Source organism: Pyricularia pennisetigena, chromosome 6 (genome assembly GCF_004337985.1).
Source record: "Pyricularia pennisetigena strain Br36 chromosome 6, whole genome shotgun sequence".
NCBI lineage: Eukaryota > Fungi > Ascomycota > Sordariomycetes > Magnaporthales > Pyriculariaceae > Pyricularia > Pyricularia pennisetigena.
The window spans coordinates 5,401,806-5,416,397 of record NC_043744.1 but is presented as its reverse complement, the minus strand read 5'-3'; the positions used below and the strand labels follow the sequence as shown (position 1 = coordinate 5,416,397).

The 14,592-nt window shown below is 51.3% G+C and overlaps 3 protein-coding genes across 3 annotated transcripts; 2 read left to right on the top strand and 1 right to left on the bottom strand.

Annotated features, from left to right (window-relative positions):
• Positions 1-28: 28 nt before the first annotated feature.
• Positions 29-3,653, top strand: PpBr36_05335 (uncharacterized protein; the record flags this gene model as incomplete). Its single annotated transcript, XM_029892491.1, has 6 exons — positions 29-172; positions 267-817; positions 1,800-1,897; positions 1,972-2,175; positions 2,268-3,284; positions 3,361-3,653. The coding sequence occupies 6 exons, from the start codon at positions 29-31 to the stop codon at positions 3,651-3,653; spliced, it is 2,307 nt and encodes a 768-aa protein (XP_029750119.1).
• Positions 3,654-5,286: 1,633 nt separating this feature from the next.
• On the top strand, positions 5,287-7,383 carry PpBr36_05334 (uncharacterized protein; the record flags this gene model as incomplete). Its single annotated transcript, XM_029892490.1, has 1 exon — positions 5,287-7,383. The coding sequence occupies one exon, from the start codon at positions 5,287-5,289 to the stop codon at positions 7,381-7,383; it is 2,097 nt and encodes a 698-aa protein (XP_029750120.1).
• A 1,068-nt stretch (positions 7,384-8,451) lies between these two features.
• On the bottom strand, positions 8,452-11,023 carry PpBr36_05333 (uncharacterized protein; the record flags this gene model as incomplete). Its single annotated transcript, XM_029892489.1, has 10 exons — positions 10,347-11,023; positions 10,181-10,257; positions 10,054-10,121; positions 9,910-9,986; positions 9,762-9,836; positions 9,432-9,682; positions 9,193-9,304; positions 8,965-9,092; positions 8,726-8,887; positions 8,452-8,609 (listed from the first exon to the last, which is right to left on the bottom strand). Exons 1-10 carry the CDS (start codon positions 11,012-11,014, stop codon positions 8,452-8,454), a joined length of 1,776 nt encoding a protein of 591 aa, XP_029750113.1. The 5' UTR covers positions 11,015-11,023.
• Between the last annotated feature and the right edge of the window lie 3,569 nt (positions 11,024-14,592).

Sequence of the window (14,592 nt, the reverse complement as noted above, 5' to 3'; positions counted from 1 at the left end):
TAAAGGTTCAACCGTTAACTCCTTGGTTATGGTTAACTTGCAGCAACAAAGCTTCTTTGCAAAAATTCTTGGCAACCTTTTCAGAACCCCCCTCACCGAAAATTTAGCTGCACGCAAACTTGCGCCCAAGATGGCAGGCAAGGACAGCCCTCTAGTATGGATTGACTGCGAGGTGAGTCTGGTTTACAAGAAGATTCGGTCTTTTTTTTTTTTTTGGGAAATAATAACGCACAAAATTCATACGGAACATTAATCAAAAGCACTAGATGACGGGTCTCAACCCGGACTCGGAGGAGATTATTGAAATATTCTGCCTCGTCACAGACGGTGACCTGAACCTCAAGGACGAAGAGGGCTGGGGAACGGTGGTGCACCAGACACAGGAACGGATGGACAAGATGGACGAGTGGTGCACTAAGCAGCACGGCGGCAGCGGGCTCACGGCGCGGGTTGTGGGCTCGACCACGACGCCCGAGCAGGCTGCCGACGGCCTGCTTGCCTACATCAAAAAACACGTACCGAACGCCGGGGTGGCACTCCTGGCTGGCAGTAGCGTCCATCACGACCGGGCGTTCCTGCGACGGGCGCCGTACAACCGCGTGACCGACCACCTGCACTACAGGATCCTGGATGTCAGTTCCATCAAGGAGGCGGCCAAGAGGTGGGCGCCCAAGGTTGCCAAGAAGGTGCCGACGAAGAAGGGGACACATCTCGCTAGAGATGACATTTTAGAGAGCATCGAGGAGGCCAAGTATTACCGGGAGGGGCTGTTTGCAAAGGCTTTGCAGGTGGATGAGTTGGAAAAGAAAATTGCAGAGTATGAAAAGAGATTGGCAAAGGAATCTAAGAAAAATGCAAAGAAGGTTACGGCACCGGCAGAAAAGAATGAAAATTAGGTAAGTTGGTTGAGTTAAAGAGCTGATGCTGTGCAATTCTCTTCTCAGTTGATTTGTTGAGTCGAGAATCTGTAAGAAAAGAGAAAAAGCAACAAATGAATGCGGACTGATAGCAATCCCCTCTCTTGCCAGTACCCGAAGAAAAAAAAAAAAAAAAGAAAAAGTAAATAAATTGCAGCCAGCACGAGTTGTGCAAAGAAATATCCGACATCGGAGAACAAAGTGCAACAGAACCTCTGCGGTGCTGCAAAACCCGACAACGAAATGCAAAAGATTCACTTTGAGTGGACAACGCCACTGCCTTGGTCTATCTCAATCAAGTACATCAAAGTGGTGTGTTGTTCCTGCAACAATGAGTCTGGCTGAAGACTGCCGAGACATAGACCGCATAGATCTAATGCAACAATACCGTAAACTGGTGCAACAAGTTAAAATGCTTGTCGCCTGAACGTGGAGACGACCACCATAGCAACTATCCACCAAATCAAAGCAAAACAAAGTCAACCCCACCATTCAACTGGAGGCGACGTCACCGACTACTACCCCACCATCCATGGTAAAGAAGAAGCTCTAGGAGCTTCGACATTGATAACGACTCCCTGACGGTTGAAGAAACTTGCCACTTGGTGGCTTGACGACAATAGATTCGGGGCTCCCCAACTACACTAAATCCATATTCCCGTCTACCTTCACCACAAACCCAAGGTATTGAGCGTGTCACTCAAGCTAAATCATACACCATGGAAGTCAAGACAGTCGAGTTCAAGCCCTTCACGGACCAGAAGCCCGGAACGTAAGCTCGCTCTTCCAATAGCTACTGTTTTAATTTCTCGTTGCACCCGTTTCGAGTGCATAACCCCAACTGGCTACGTTATCTAACCATGCACTATGCATATTCTCCAGCTCGGGTCTTCGCAAGAAGGTCACAGTATTCCAGCAGCCTCACTACAGCGAGTCCTTTGTGACGAGCATTCTCCTCTCCATCCCTGAAGGAGCCGATGGTTCGTCCTTGATCAGATGAAACCTATAGCTAGGTAGCTTCCAGCTGGGCGGTTATACTCACATTCTCTCTCAGGTGCCTTTTTGGTCATTGGCGGTGACGGCCGCTACTACAACCCCGAGGTCATCCAGCTCATTGCCAAGATCGGACTCGCATATGGCGTCAAGAAGCTCTTGATCGGACAGAACGGCATCCTTTCTACACCTGCTGCCAGCCATGTCATTCGCAAGAGGAAGGCCACTGGTGGTATCCTGCTCACGGCTAGCCACAACCCTGGTGGTAAGTCGACCAAGCGCACTTCTCGGAACGGAGCACAAGACGTATCCGCACAAAAAAGCTGCTAACGAGCTTGTTCTGCATCTGCCATTCAGGCCCCAAGAACGACTTTGGAATCAAGTACAACCTTGCCAATGGTGGCCCGGCCCCTGAGTCCGTCACCAACAAGATTTTCGAGACCACAAAGACTCTCACCTCGTACAAGATTGCCTCCATCCCGGACATTGACATCAGCAACATCGGAACCAAGACCTATGAAGGTCTTGAGGTTGAGGTTGTCGACAGCACCGAAGACTACACAGCCATGCTCAAGGACATTTTTGACTTTGACCTGATCAAGAAGTTCTTTGCGAGCAACCCCGACTTCAAGGTACTTTTCGACGGTCTCTCTGGCGTCACCGGTCCGTACGGCAAGGCCATCTTCCAGCAGGAGCTTGGGCTTGGAGCCGACAGCACTCAGAACTGCGAGCCTAGCCCGGACTTCAACAATGGCCACCCCGACCCGAACTTGGTGTACGCCAAGTCGCTTGTCGACGTGGTTGAGGAGAAGAAGATTCCCTTTGGTGCAGCTTCAGACGGCGATGGTGACCGCAACATGATCTACGGCGCGGGCGCCTTCGTCTCACCCGGCGACAGCTTGGCCATCATTGCGCACCACGCAAAGCTGATTCCTTACTTCAAGAAGAATGGCGTCTATGGTCTGGCACGCAGCATGCCGACCAGCGGCGCGGTCGACCTGGTCGCCAAGAAACAGGGTCTCAACTGCTACGAGGTGCCGACGGGCTGGAAGTTCTTCTGCGCGCTCTTCGACGCCGACAAGCTGTCCATCTGCGGTGAGGAGTCTTTCGGTACTGGAAGCAACCACATCCGCGAGAAGGACGGTCTTTGGGCCATCGTGGCCTGGCTCAACATCATTGCCGGTCTGGGCGTTGAGCACCCGGATGTCACCCCCAGCATCAAGCAGATCCAGCTCGACTTCTGGAAGGAGTACGGCCGCACATTCTTCACACGCTACGACTACGAGGATGTCGACTCGGAGGGTGCAAACAAGCTCGTGAAGGCACTGCAGGAGAAGATGGCCGACCCGAGCTTTGTCGGCAGCAAGATTGGAGGTGAGTCCAACAGTACAACACCAGTTCCCATTGTAACTATAAAAAAAAAGTGTGGCTTACTGAGCAAAATTTGCAGAGCGTACTGTCACGGAGGCGGGCGACTTTTCATACACGGACCTAGATGGCTCCGTGTCCAAGAACCAGGGCCTGTACGTGCGCTTCTCGTCGGGTAGTCGCATTGTCGTCAGGCTGTCGGGTACAGGTTCCAGCGGCGCGACCATCCGGCTGTATATTGAGCAGTACAGCGACGATGCTTCGACGTATGAGAAGGACGCGCAGGACTTCCTTGGTCCCGAGATCAAGTTTGCGACTGAGCTTCTCCAGTTCAAGGAGTTTGTTGGCCGGGACGAGCCTGATGTCAAGACTTAAGTTTACTGCTGAGTTAGTTTAATATATAGCAGTTCGCGACTGCGGACGATCAGGGGTAGACACACTTTGGAGTTCTAGTTGATGGTAATAGTGCGCAAGGGGTCTTGTACAGACGAACTACTAGCAGTGAAGAGAGCAGAGAGACAACAAGAGGGGGCGGAATTGAGACCGAATTCTGAACCCCAGGACAGAGCTAGCGATACCGAGCAAATTGATGGAAGCTTTGATTCCCTAACAGCTTCTAAACGGTGAGACAATCAAGGCAGACCAGCACTAACAAAAGTGTTGGTGACCAAAGGACACCAGTACCAAACTTGCGAAAAAAATCAAAAGATCGGACAAACGTCTCATCCAATCACAGATAGGTATATCACTTGGATCCCTCTCCAAATTTGTTTAAGCTCCTTGGCTCCTCAGTTCAAACTACTTATAGACCAGTTCAACTCAAGATTTGGTGCCGACGGAGGACGACATAAGTGCGTCAGCTGCCTGACTGTTTAGCTTACTTGGGTTAGCAACCTTTTTTTGAGTAGCTTGCTTGGTCTAACTCTGTTAGCACAGATTGTTCCGACGAATGATGGTATGGAATTGAGATGGTGTGCTTATATGCCTAGTTATTTGACACTTTTGACTATGTCGATTATAGAAAGTCAATTGAAAGCAAATCTCGGAGAACGACAGTCGTCACTGCGGTGTCGTGCTAAACCATCAAACCCCCCACACCACAGGGTACCACACTAACACGACAGCGGACAAGGGTCGGGTTTTCTTCAGTAGCAACAACCTAGGAATTGAAATGTTTGGGTCAAAAGAAACGTGGGGCTGGGCAAGGGGCAAGAGGGAAGGAGGGAAGCTACTGTACTGTACTATACTGTAATTATGTACTACGGAGTAAACGGTCAAAGCACCCCTTGTCGGGCCAAGATTTTCCCAAGCCAAGCCAAGGTTCCCGTTTTCGTTATTGCCGTTGCTTTTCCCCTTGTTTCCCATTTCTTTTGGTTCTTTTCCACGCAATAGCAAAAGATAACAAAAGGCTTTTCTTTTTTTTTTGTTTTGTTGTCGGAATTGTCTCAATTCGCATATAATTAAACTTCACCAAGAGAATTGGGCTTTTTCTTTCGTTGGTGTGTGAGAGAGATTTTATTTTAATTTTTATGTTGTCTCGGCTCTATTTCATCACCATCAAAGCAATGGAGTCTTGTAGTACAACGGCCGACCTTTGATCAGTGAGAGCTAGCAGAGGCTTGCCAACTGCGGGCGCTGCTGCATGCACAAACCGACGGCAGAGGCCCATTCTTTCACCCGATCCGGGCCGATCGTCCGTGCTGATCCGTTTCCAGTGTCCGAAACCAACTTGTCAAGGCTTGAACCGATTTTTTTTTTTTTTTTGTCGACTCCTTCGGCCTCTTTCCGCCTCCCGGGAACCCGTCCTCCCCCGCTCGACTTAGCCCAAACTCAGGAGTGCTCTTCAACCGAATTGGACTCCTCGGCGACGACGAACCGCACGTCGCCTTTTATTTTCTTTTCGCTTTGATATTTCTTTTCACTTCATTCCTTTTTACTCGTGTGGATAATAAAAATTCGCAGGAGGAGGAAGGAAGGAACAAAGAAAAAAAGGAAGAAGAAAAAATAGATGCCCGAGAAATCTCTCCAGGTAGCGACCTACGCCGCCGGCGCGTCGCTCGCCGCCATAACGCTCATCTACGTGTTCGCCCCGACATACCTCCTCGACAGCGAGAACGCGGCGCGGTCCGGCAGCTCGCGCAAGCGCGGCGTCGTCGGCCTGTCCAACCCGGCCAACGACTGCTTCATCAACAGCATCCTCCAGGCGCTCGCGGGACTGGGCGATCTGCGCGTCTACCTGATCCGGGAGACGCACCGCCGGTCTCTGGGCGAAGATGACGACGCCGCCAATAGTAGCGAGACGACATCGAACCGCCATGACGCAACCTCCCCCTCGTCCGCAAAATCGATATACAGAGTCGCGGTGCCGCACGGCGGGCTGCCCGAGTGGAAGATACTAGGTCTACAGGGCGGCGTGGTCACGGCTGGTCTGAAGCGGATTCTGGACCAGCTCAACGAGCGGCCAATCGCCAAGAAGACGGCGTCGGCGCTGCCGTTCGTCAGGGACCTCGAGGGCGCTTTCAGGCAGCGCATCAGCCGCCAGCAGCAGGATGCCCAGGAGTTCCTGCAGGTCGTGGCGGAGCGTTTATGTGACGAGTATCATGCCGGGCGGAGGGCAAGGCGCGCTGCTAAACGGAGGGAGGGTGGACTCGAGGGGGATGGACGGGGGATCGACCGGAGGATAGAGAACTCTGCTGCTGTTGCGCCGACGGCAGCAGGCGCAGGGTCCAGCGGTACAGATTCGGAAGATCTTGGCGCAATACAAACTATTGCCAAGGGCGCTCAAGCCGAGGATGACGACGAGGATGAAGAAGGCTTCCCGATGGAGGGCAAGTTCGAGTCGCAAATCGAATGCCTCACATGCGGATTCAAGCCACGCCCCAAGGAGGACACGTTTTGCACACTCACACTCAACGTGCCGCAGGTGTCCTCGACGACGCTCAACGCCTGCTTCGACGGCATGTTCAAAACTGAGTATATTGAAGACTTCAAGTGCGAAAAGTGTCGCCTCGTGCATGCCAAGGGCGTGTACGAGGTGGAGCTGTCCCGTCTGCCGGCCCAGGACACGGCACAGGCCGCGGCTAAGCGCCGGGCCATCGAGCAGCTCCAGCAGGCCATTGAGACGGACCCGGAGCGCACTCCAGAGGGGGTCCCACTGCCCGACGCGCGCTACGCCCCGAAGCGGCGCATAGCGCGCCACATCCGCATGACGTCGTTCCCCAAGATCCTGGCCGTGCACCTGTCGCGCTCCATCTACGAGAGGAGCCAGTCGCAAAAGAATTCGGCAAAGGTGGCGTTCCCGGAACGCCTCCCGCTGGGCGGCCTGCTGCACCGCCGCAAGTACAAACTCCTGGGCGTCGTGGCCCATAAGGGCTCCCACCACTCTGGCCACTACGAGAGCTTCCGCCGCCAGAACCTGTACGCCCCCTACAGCACACCCAACGCCTTTGCCGGCGCGGGCGTCTACGGCAAGGGCGTTGGCGCCGCTGCCGGCAGCGTCGCCGCCACTCCGGCCACCCAGACGCCGCGCCTCGGCCCGCTGCAGAAAGGTGACGGCGCCAGCAGCAGCAGTCCCGCCGTCAGTACGCCGGATCTGTCGCTCGGTGGTGGCACCGGGGCGGGGACGCCGGCCACGACGCCGAGCAACTCGTCGTCGGCCGACGATGCGGGCGGTGGTGGCGGCGACAGCCCGACCACGCCGGCGCGGCCGTCGTCGAGCACCAGCAGGCTCGCGTCGCTGTCCCTGTCGCCGCGCAGGGAAAAGGACAAAGACAAGGACACGGACTCGTCCAGCCTCAGGTCAGTCGCGCGCTCGACGCTCTCCCGGATGGCGGGGAGCAGCAGCCGAAGCGGGAGCAAGCGCCGAGGCACAGTAGGCGAGGATCAGCAGCAGCAACCAAGTAGTGGCGGCACCAGCAAGCCTTCGGCACTCAGCTCCTCGTCCCCTCTGGCCAAGGCCAGCAGCAGGAGGAAGAAGGCCAAGAACCAGGACAACATGTGGTGGCGGCTTAGCGACGAAAAGGTCAAGGAGGCCACGACAAAGGACGTCCTGGGCATGCAGCGCGAGGTTTACCTGCTGTTCTATGAGATGGAGAAGGAAGACTAGTGAAGTACGAGGAGGATATGAGAGAAAAAAAGAAAAGAAAAATCCTTCACTTGTCTACCAACTATTCTATTCCCTGTTTTTCTTTTTTTTTTTTAATTCCTCCTCCCTTTACCTGGTTTGTGCTTACCATTGGTATAGAGTCCAGCGGGAATGGGTGTGCATAACTCGGAAAAAAGGTGGGCTTGCATTGTAGAAATGGGCGGTGCATGCATTGTATTTCTTCATTCACCCAAGTCTTCTCTTTATTTTCTTTTGCTCTCTTTTTTTTTCTTCTTTTCTCACGGAGTCTAAGGAGTGTGGTAGGCTACTCTCTGTACAAAACACAAATTCATATTTCTTTGTTCACTTTTTTTTTCCCCTTGAAATTCGGGCGTATGTATTTCTTCGTACATAAGTGGCTCAAAGGGCCAATGCACATAGTACAGCCAAAGATGCATAACTTGCAAATACAAAATTGACGTTGTATAGTGGAAAACCTCAGTTTATAACCTGGATAGCCATGTTTTTTTATACAAGGTATACGTTCTGATTCTTCACGAGATGGACATGATGACTGTGACAGAGCCGGTTCGTATTTTATGGTAAAAATATGAAATAGTATAATAGTATAGTGTGAAGACTATATGAAATTCATAAATTCGTCATTTCATCATGATATCATCAAACCATTTCTCATATACAAGACTTTGAGCTTAATCAATGCAGCGTCCAAGAGAGGCTTTATGGCCTGAGCAAATTACTGAGCCGAAATATATGCTTCAGTCCCAGAGTGGAGGTGTGATTGCGAACAAGGAATGGGGCTTTAAAGGAACGAGGTCCACCGATGGGGAAAGCCAGCCGGGTATCTTTGCTTTTTTAGGGCCATCAAAACTCCCAAGATAGAATAACAAAAAAAAAAAGAAAGAAAGAAAGTGATAAGCCAGAAAGTAGGAGGAGAGATTCTCGATTTATATCAAAGAACGTCGACTCTTGTGATCAGTGAAAGGTACGCATGCTTCTTTCTTTCGTCAGAGCTCACAGAGTAAATACTCCATGGAACAGCACCGTGCCCGCAACAAACCGGATATCTCAAGGAGGACCGCGTAGGGGTGGAAGAGACTCGCTGCGTGTCGAGTCGACAGACGGGGCTGCCCTTGACTCACTCCTCTCGTCGATGTCCTCAGGATGCATGACCGACGCAGGGGGCGGCGGCGGAGGACGAAGGCAGCTCGCAAACTTCGAGGCGGCTATGTTATAAAGATGCGCAGAGGTGGTACTAGTTTAGCCATCTGTGCCGGTATGTATTTGCAGAACACATATGTTTTAGAGGACACGAGAGAATCTGGGTCTTCTATAAACTCACCAACAGGCTGCTTGAAGTGGATTTCGAAAGCGCCGTATTTATTCTGACGCATGTTCTCCTCGCGATACCGGCTTGAAAAGACGTACAGTTGCAATTCTCTGAGCCACACGACGTTCTGGCTGACAATATCCAACCATGAATGAGATTGGCATTGATGCGTGACTAAAAGAAAACCATGAGCCTCATCTCAAAGAACCGCAGTCCAAGATCCCGTGGGTTAGGTTAAGATTTCCTCCTACCAAACGCAGTCCAGATAGGCCGATATTTCTGGTCGCCATGTGAGGCTTCGGTAAGGAGCCGCAGTCCTCCGCAATTTGCATCTTCAAGCACTTGGAGGGAGTGTTCAACTCCGTCTTCGATTATTATACTATAGGCATCTGTTAGCTTCTATACTCTATTACTCCAAGTTGAGGGTTTTCCTAATTTTATGACACGTCAGTAGAATCCAGTTCCTAAAGAGGTCTTACGCTTGAAAGCTCGTATACTCGCCGCCAAGCTTCCACTCATCAGGCTGGAGTCCTATCATCAGTGGGCTGGAGACTTTCAACGAAAGGAAAGAGCAATAAAACAAAACCATCTCTGTAACTCGGATGCGTTGTTAGCCGATAGCTTTTTGGGAAAGTCGGTGCTGGGTTTCCTCTGGGAGTCTTCAATGCTACTACTTGGTGACGCTTGACAATAGCGCAAAATATCTTTGCCGTCTTACCTTCCCATGTGTTGAAGGCAAGCGCCGCCCATGGCTGCGGCCGATTCTTCCTGTCGTCCCATCCGGTGAGCACCAGACCCCGACCGCCGGACTTCCTGATGCAAAGCTCATGAACCCCCTGCCTCGAGCTTTTGGGGAAGCCGTCCCGGTAGTGGCAGCCAACAATATAGGGGGCTCTCTTGACCGGCTTCGCGGGGATGTGGGTCGGTATGAGATAGAAGGACATGGAAACATTTCCGTTGTCAAAAACCCTATCAAATGGCAGTTAGAAAAAAATGCCCGAGTGTTAAGGGTGGGAATCGCAACCATTGAAAAGGGAGGATGGCCAACCTTCTAAACAGGAGCTCGGTACCTGGAGGAAAAGATAGGTCGCTTGCGTGAGCGGGTCTGGTGTGTACGACAGATCTATGAATCATATTGTATTCTTGTGTCAGTACCATATTATGTATGCATCGTGTTGGATTGGACCAAGACGTACTCGCGCCTTATCCCTTCTAGAGGAGTGCGTGATGCAAGAGACCGCTTGTACACCTGTGTGGCCCAGTGATTCGTCGTCTGCGAAAGTATTAGAAGGCAGCCTTGACAGTTATCTGGCTACAGTGTAGTTTTTGAAAAACTATACCTGTCCACGAGCTGAGATTTGTACGAGAGCCTGCTCAGGAGGAGGACCGATGCGAGCCGGTGGTTTATCTAATTTGGTTTAAGTATTAGCTTTATTATGGAGGGGTTCCTCGCCAGTTACAACATACTAATACCCATTTTAACTCGGAGGCTGAGGATCTTCTCTTGAAACCGATCCAAGGCATGTAAATCAAAAAGCGGCGAGCTTCGAGTTTTTGTTAGCAAAGGAACAGCTCTCACCGCGATTTATTAATGGCCAAAAAAAAGGGGGGAAACACCCAAGACACAACATACCATGCAACCATCTGGGTTAAAAGGTGCAGAAAGTTATTATACGTCAAGAAGCGCTGATGCAACGGCATATCACCTTCCTTGGTCAAGTCATTGTACATCTTGCGCCAGCGCGTCTCCCTCGGCATCGTCCTGTCCTCGAGATACTTCCACATGTCTGTCAGGGTCCGCATGAGGCAGGGGAGTAGGACCTGGATGTAGTCGAGAACCACGGGGACCCGTCTCTCGTGGACGTGTGCCCTTTCAGTCAGCTCACGGAGAAGACGGCAGGTTTGGCGCAACTCGATACCCACGGCTGCCATGTGGGTATGCAGAGATTCCGAAACGGCTTGGCGGAGGTCTTCGAGCATATCGGCCAAAAGATAAGCCCGCTGCGCTTCGCGGTTACACCCTCCAAGGAGATGCACCGGCATCGGGGTGACTTTGGTGACGATATAGTCCCCCATGACAGATTGAGGAGTTGGTGGAGCCGAAAGTGGAGGTTGACGAGGAGGCAAGGGAAGCCGCTGAGGCAGCGGTGGCGCTGATGGCATTAGCAACGGCTGTGGTGGTTGCGGCGGCGGGAATACTGGTATTAATGGCTGTAGAGGTGGGCGAGGTTGTGCGAGAAGTGGTGGTAATGGCGGTAGTGGCTGCGGCTGATACCAAAGCTGCCAATTTGGATGATACATGCTGTAGCTCCTGACATGACCGTGAAGTGGTTCATCGAATGTGCATAGCGAGGAGAGAGCTCCACTGGTCTAAAAGCAGCAGGCAACCAACCCACACATGATGGTTTTATCCTCCGCTCGCTTGTTCGACCAGCAGAGCCGCAAAAAAGCATAGGTCGAGTGGCCTGCTATCGCCTCTGTTCTGCTTCGTGTCACCGGCCGAATTCCCGGACTCTTCCACTATCCGGATCTTAGGAGCCACACATGTCAGTTGCGGGGTGATGATTTGCCAGGTATGGACGGCGGGGAATCGAAGATGTACGAAGTGAGTATATCGATAGAGTGGCTATTTTTCCCACGTGAAGGGGAGGTAAGGGAGGAAAAACAGAAAGAAAATAAAAGAAAATAACAGAAAAATAAAAACCCGGGGGTTAGGTATCAATGAGGCGCAGGAGTTTCCGTGATGTGTAAAACGGATAAAGGCACATGAGAAGTAAAGCAATTGAATCAAAGGAGCTTCTTGATTCCCCAATCTGGAGGTAGTTCCCCCGCACAAGTAGTGCTAGTTCCCCAGATTCATTCAATGGTAGGTACAAATTAGCTAGGTACGAAGCGCGGAGAGATAGCGTAGTTGAAGCGCAGGTGCGTCGTTGTCGGAAGGGAATTAACCCCGAAGATTACCAGTGCAACATGACTGGCTGGAATGAATTTACGGGGAGTAGATTCCCAAGCCACGCATGCAGCAAACATGCGTTCGCTCATGCCTGGCTGCCCAACCCCAGGTTTTAGGGGCCTATCGTCGACGTGGCGAGCTGACTTTTGAGTAGAACTTCCTGGTGATTAAAGTTTTTGAGACCAGTAGGAGACTAGACTAGTAATCGACGGTTGCAGAGGCATCGACTGTTGGACCGCGCCAAGGAGAACAGGTCCACACAGGGCATTCGGACTAACACAAGTTAAGTCATCGATAAGCTATATAGTAGCTTTGCTACTTGAGGCTTGGGGTACTTGGCGACTGGACAATGGGGTACACGACAAACTGACCGCCATCGTAGCTGTAAATCCGCTGGCATGGATAGTCAAATGCAAGGTGCGGAAGCTCGTCATTGGCCTCGGTCAGCTGCATGCAAGTCCCGCTCTCACTTTTCACCCAATGCGCAAGCTATTATTTGCAGACGGCATTTGGTCTCTGATTTCTCACAGCGGCCAACTCAATGAGGACTCAATGAGGGTACTTGCCAAGACTGTTTGTCCCACTCGGAAACCCGAAGTTCTGCATGTTCTTGTTGGGAACTGGGCGGGTCTGAGATACTCGTAATGGAATGAATATATTGCAAGGCGAGGAGACTGTTGAGGAGAACTTACTTTTTATTTTTATTTTTTTTCTCTGTAAGACGTCAACCGCAGTCTCAAATGGTAAGTTGCAATGGCTACGGTGGAACCGAGCCCTGATCGAAAGCAAGCTCGTGTGGTGACGCCATCAGGACTCGGCTCCAAAGAACCTAAAAGCTGCAAAGGTATCATGCGTAAAGCGAGTATTCACTTCTTCGGTTTTAACTTAAACTGTGCTTCGCCAAGTGATGGGAGAAATCTGATTGAAAGTCAAATCTGGTAACCTAATTATATGTTGGCACGAGAAGCCTGACGCAATCTTCCTCGGCCATGAACGGCTCGCAGAAATAGTGCCGGCAGCTAAACAAGTGCTTTCAAAACGTGATCTTTCTGTGGAGCCCAAACACTTTCCCCTTGGCAGGCGAGGTTGTGCTATACCTTCGTGTGACTTTTGGCAGCGATCTTAGCGACGATGGGCTTGAAGGACCCGTTCGATCAGAGCGTTTGGATCGGTATCTGAACCACTGTGGTGGACTGTTATCTTTTGACCTCCTGGGAGTTTCCCTTGTTCCAAGGGCATGAGGTGATCCTTGGCCATATACACGGTACTCTCCGAGTGTGGTGTGGCCACAATTTTCTTCAAAGTGACTGCCAGTTGGATCCTAGGTAGAGCCCTGGCACGAAAGGACCAGTGACGTTCCTTCTTCATGCCTGTGTCAGCCTGGGGCTTTTTGATAGTTTCCTGCGTATGGACCTTCAGTCCTCTGCTGTTCCGAATCATATCCGATATTATGCTTTCACGACTAACGTGTTTGGGAGGCACCTTATTCCCAGTACCTGCATTTGCATGGCTTACAGCTTATCGAGCCCGAGGCGGTGAACTTTTTCGCCCGATTTCGTATCCATTGTTTTCCATGGCTGGTATTCGCAGCATTGGCAGAAGTAGTCAAGACTGTCCGTCAGATTCATACCAACATGTAAGATTCTGTGCATTTTGCAGAAGCGGTGCAAGTTGTCGGATGACTTGGCTGGCTCCGACCATTGTTCCAGTACAAAGTTGAGAGCATCGGTTTGGTTTCCCAACGAGGCTCCTTTCCTGTTTCCTGTATTTGGACGCGCGGTTAACGTCCCCGTGATGGTATCACGATTGGTTGATATAAGAAACGATACGTATTCGTATTGCCGGTGAAAGCTGCAGCAAAAACAGGCGCGCAACTGATCAACTGGTAGGCGACGGTCACACGGCCTCTTCTCCTCGAACAATGTTCCAACCAGTTCCAGCTCATCCAAATACGTTGCAGCGAAGAGCAATGTAAGGGCGAAGACTCAGCCTGGCGTTCCGGGCGGATTATAGTGTGCCTCTTCAATGCAGTTTTCGCGAGGGTTGGGAATACCATGGCCTTCAACGCAATGGGCAAGCGACAGAGTTGGGTAAAGCAGTCCCTGACGACACCGTCACGGCTCTCTTCTGCCTCTCCTTCTAGGTATGGCTGGCGACGATACAAGATGGTCTTGGCGATACGGTATAGGAGTTGCAGATTGGATGCTGACGGCCGGCTTCGGGCAAGGCCGCGGTAGATCAGGAAGCGCAACCAGAATTTCATTTTCAGAAAGACGCGAAATTTTACTGAGGGTGTAAATGGCAAGTTTAGTTTGAGGCAGGAAAGTAACGTCACCCAGCACGCCAAAGATAAATACTGCCTCAGTAGTGGCTATTGAAAACAAGTTCGAGCCGAGCCGGACACGTAGCACACTGGCGATAGTGCGAGATTTACTACGGCCAAGGCCACCAGTATCTCGTGCATGCATGACCTCGAACGGAGATCAAAAAGTCTGTATGTGGACATGGCCAGCGCGGTTTGGTGTGTATACAATAGTCGGTAAAGTTTAGACTCTGAGGTGCTGGAATGTGAAGTTACGAAGCAATAAGTAGACTAGACTAGCACCAGAGCTAGCCCAGATCGAAGTTAGAAGAGGTTGACGAGATGTGAGATCGATCTCCCCGTGGGGAAGTCGGCGTCTGCGTTCGTAAAACCGCCATGAAAAACATTAATTGGCAGTATAGTGAAAATCTTTGGTCCCATTGACTGACAATGGAGGAGAAGGAAGACCCGGTCAGTCTGGTTTGTTTATTTGTTGGTTGAAATTTTAGATTTGCCACTCGGTAAAAAAGCCATCTAAGGCGTCATCAATGCTGATGCCTGTTCAATTTCTGAACGTGCCTTCCATCCTGGAGATAGGAGGGCTGAGAAGCCTGTAGGCGACAG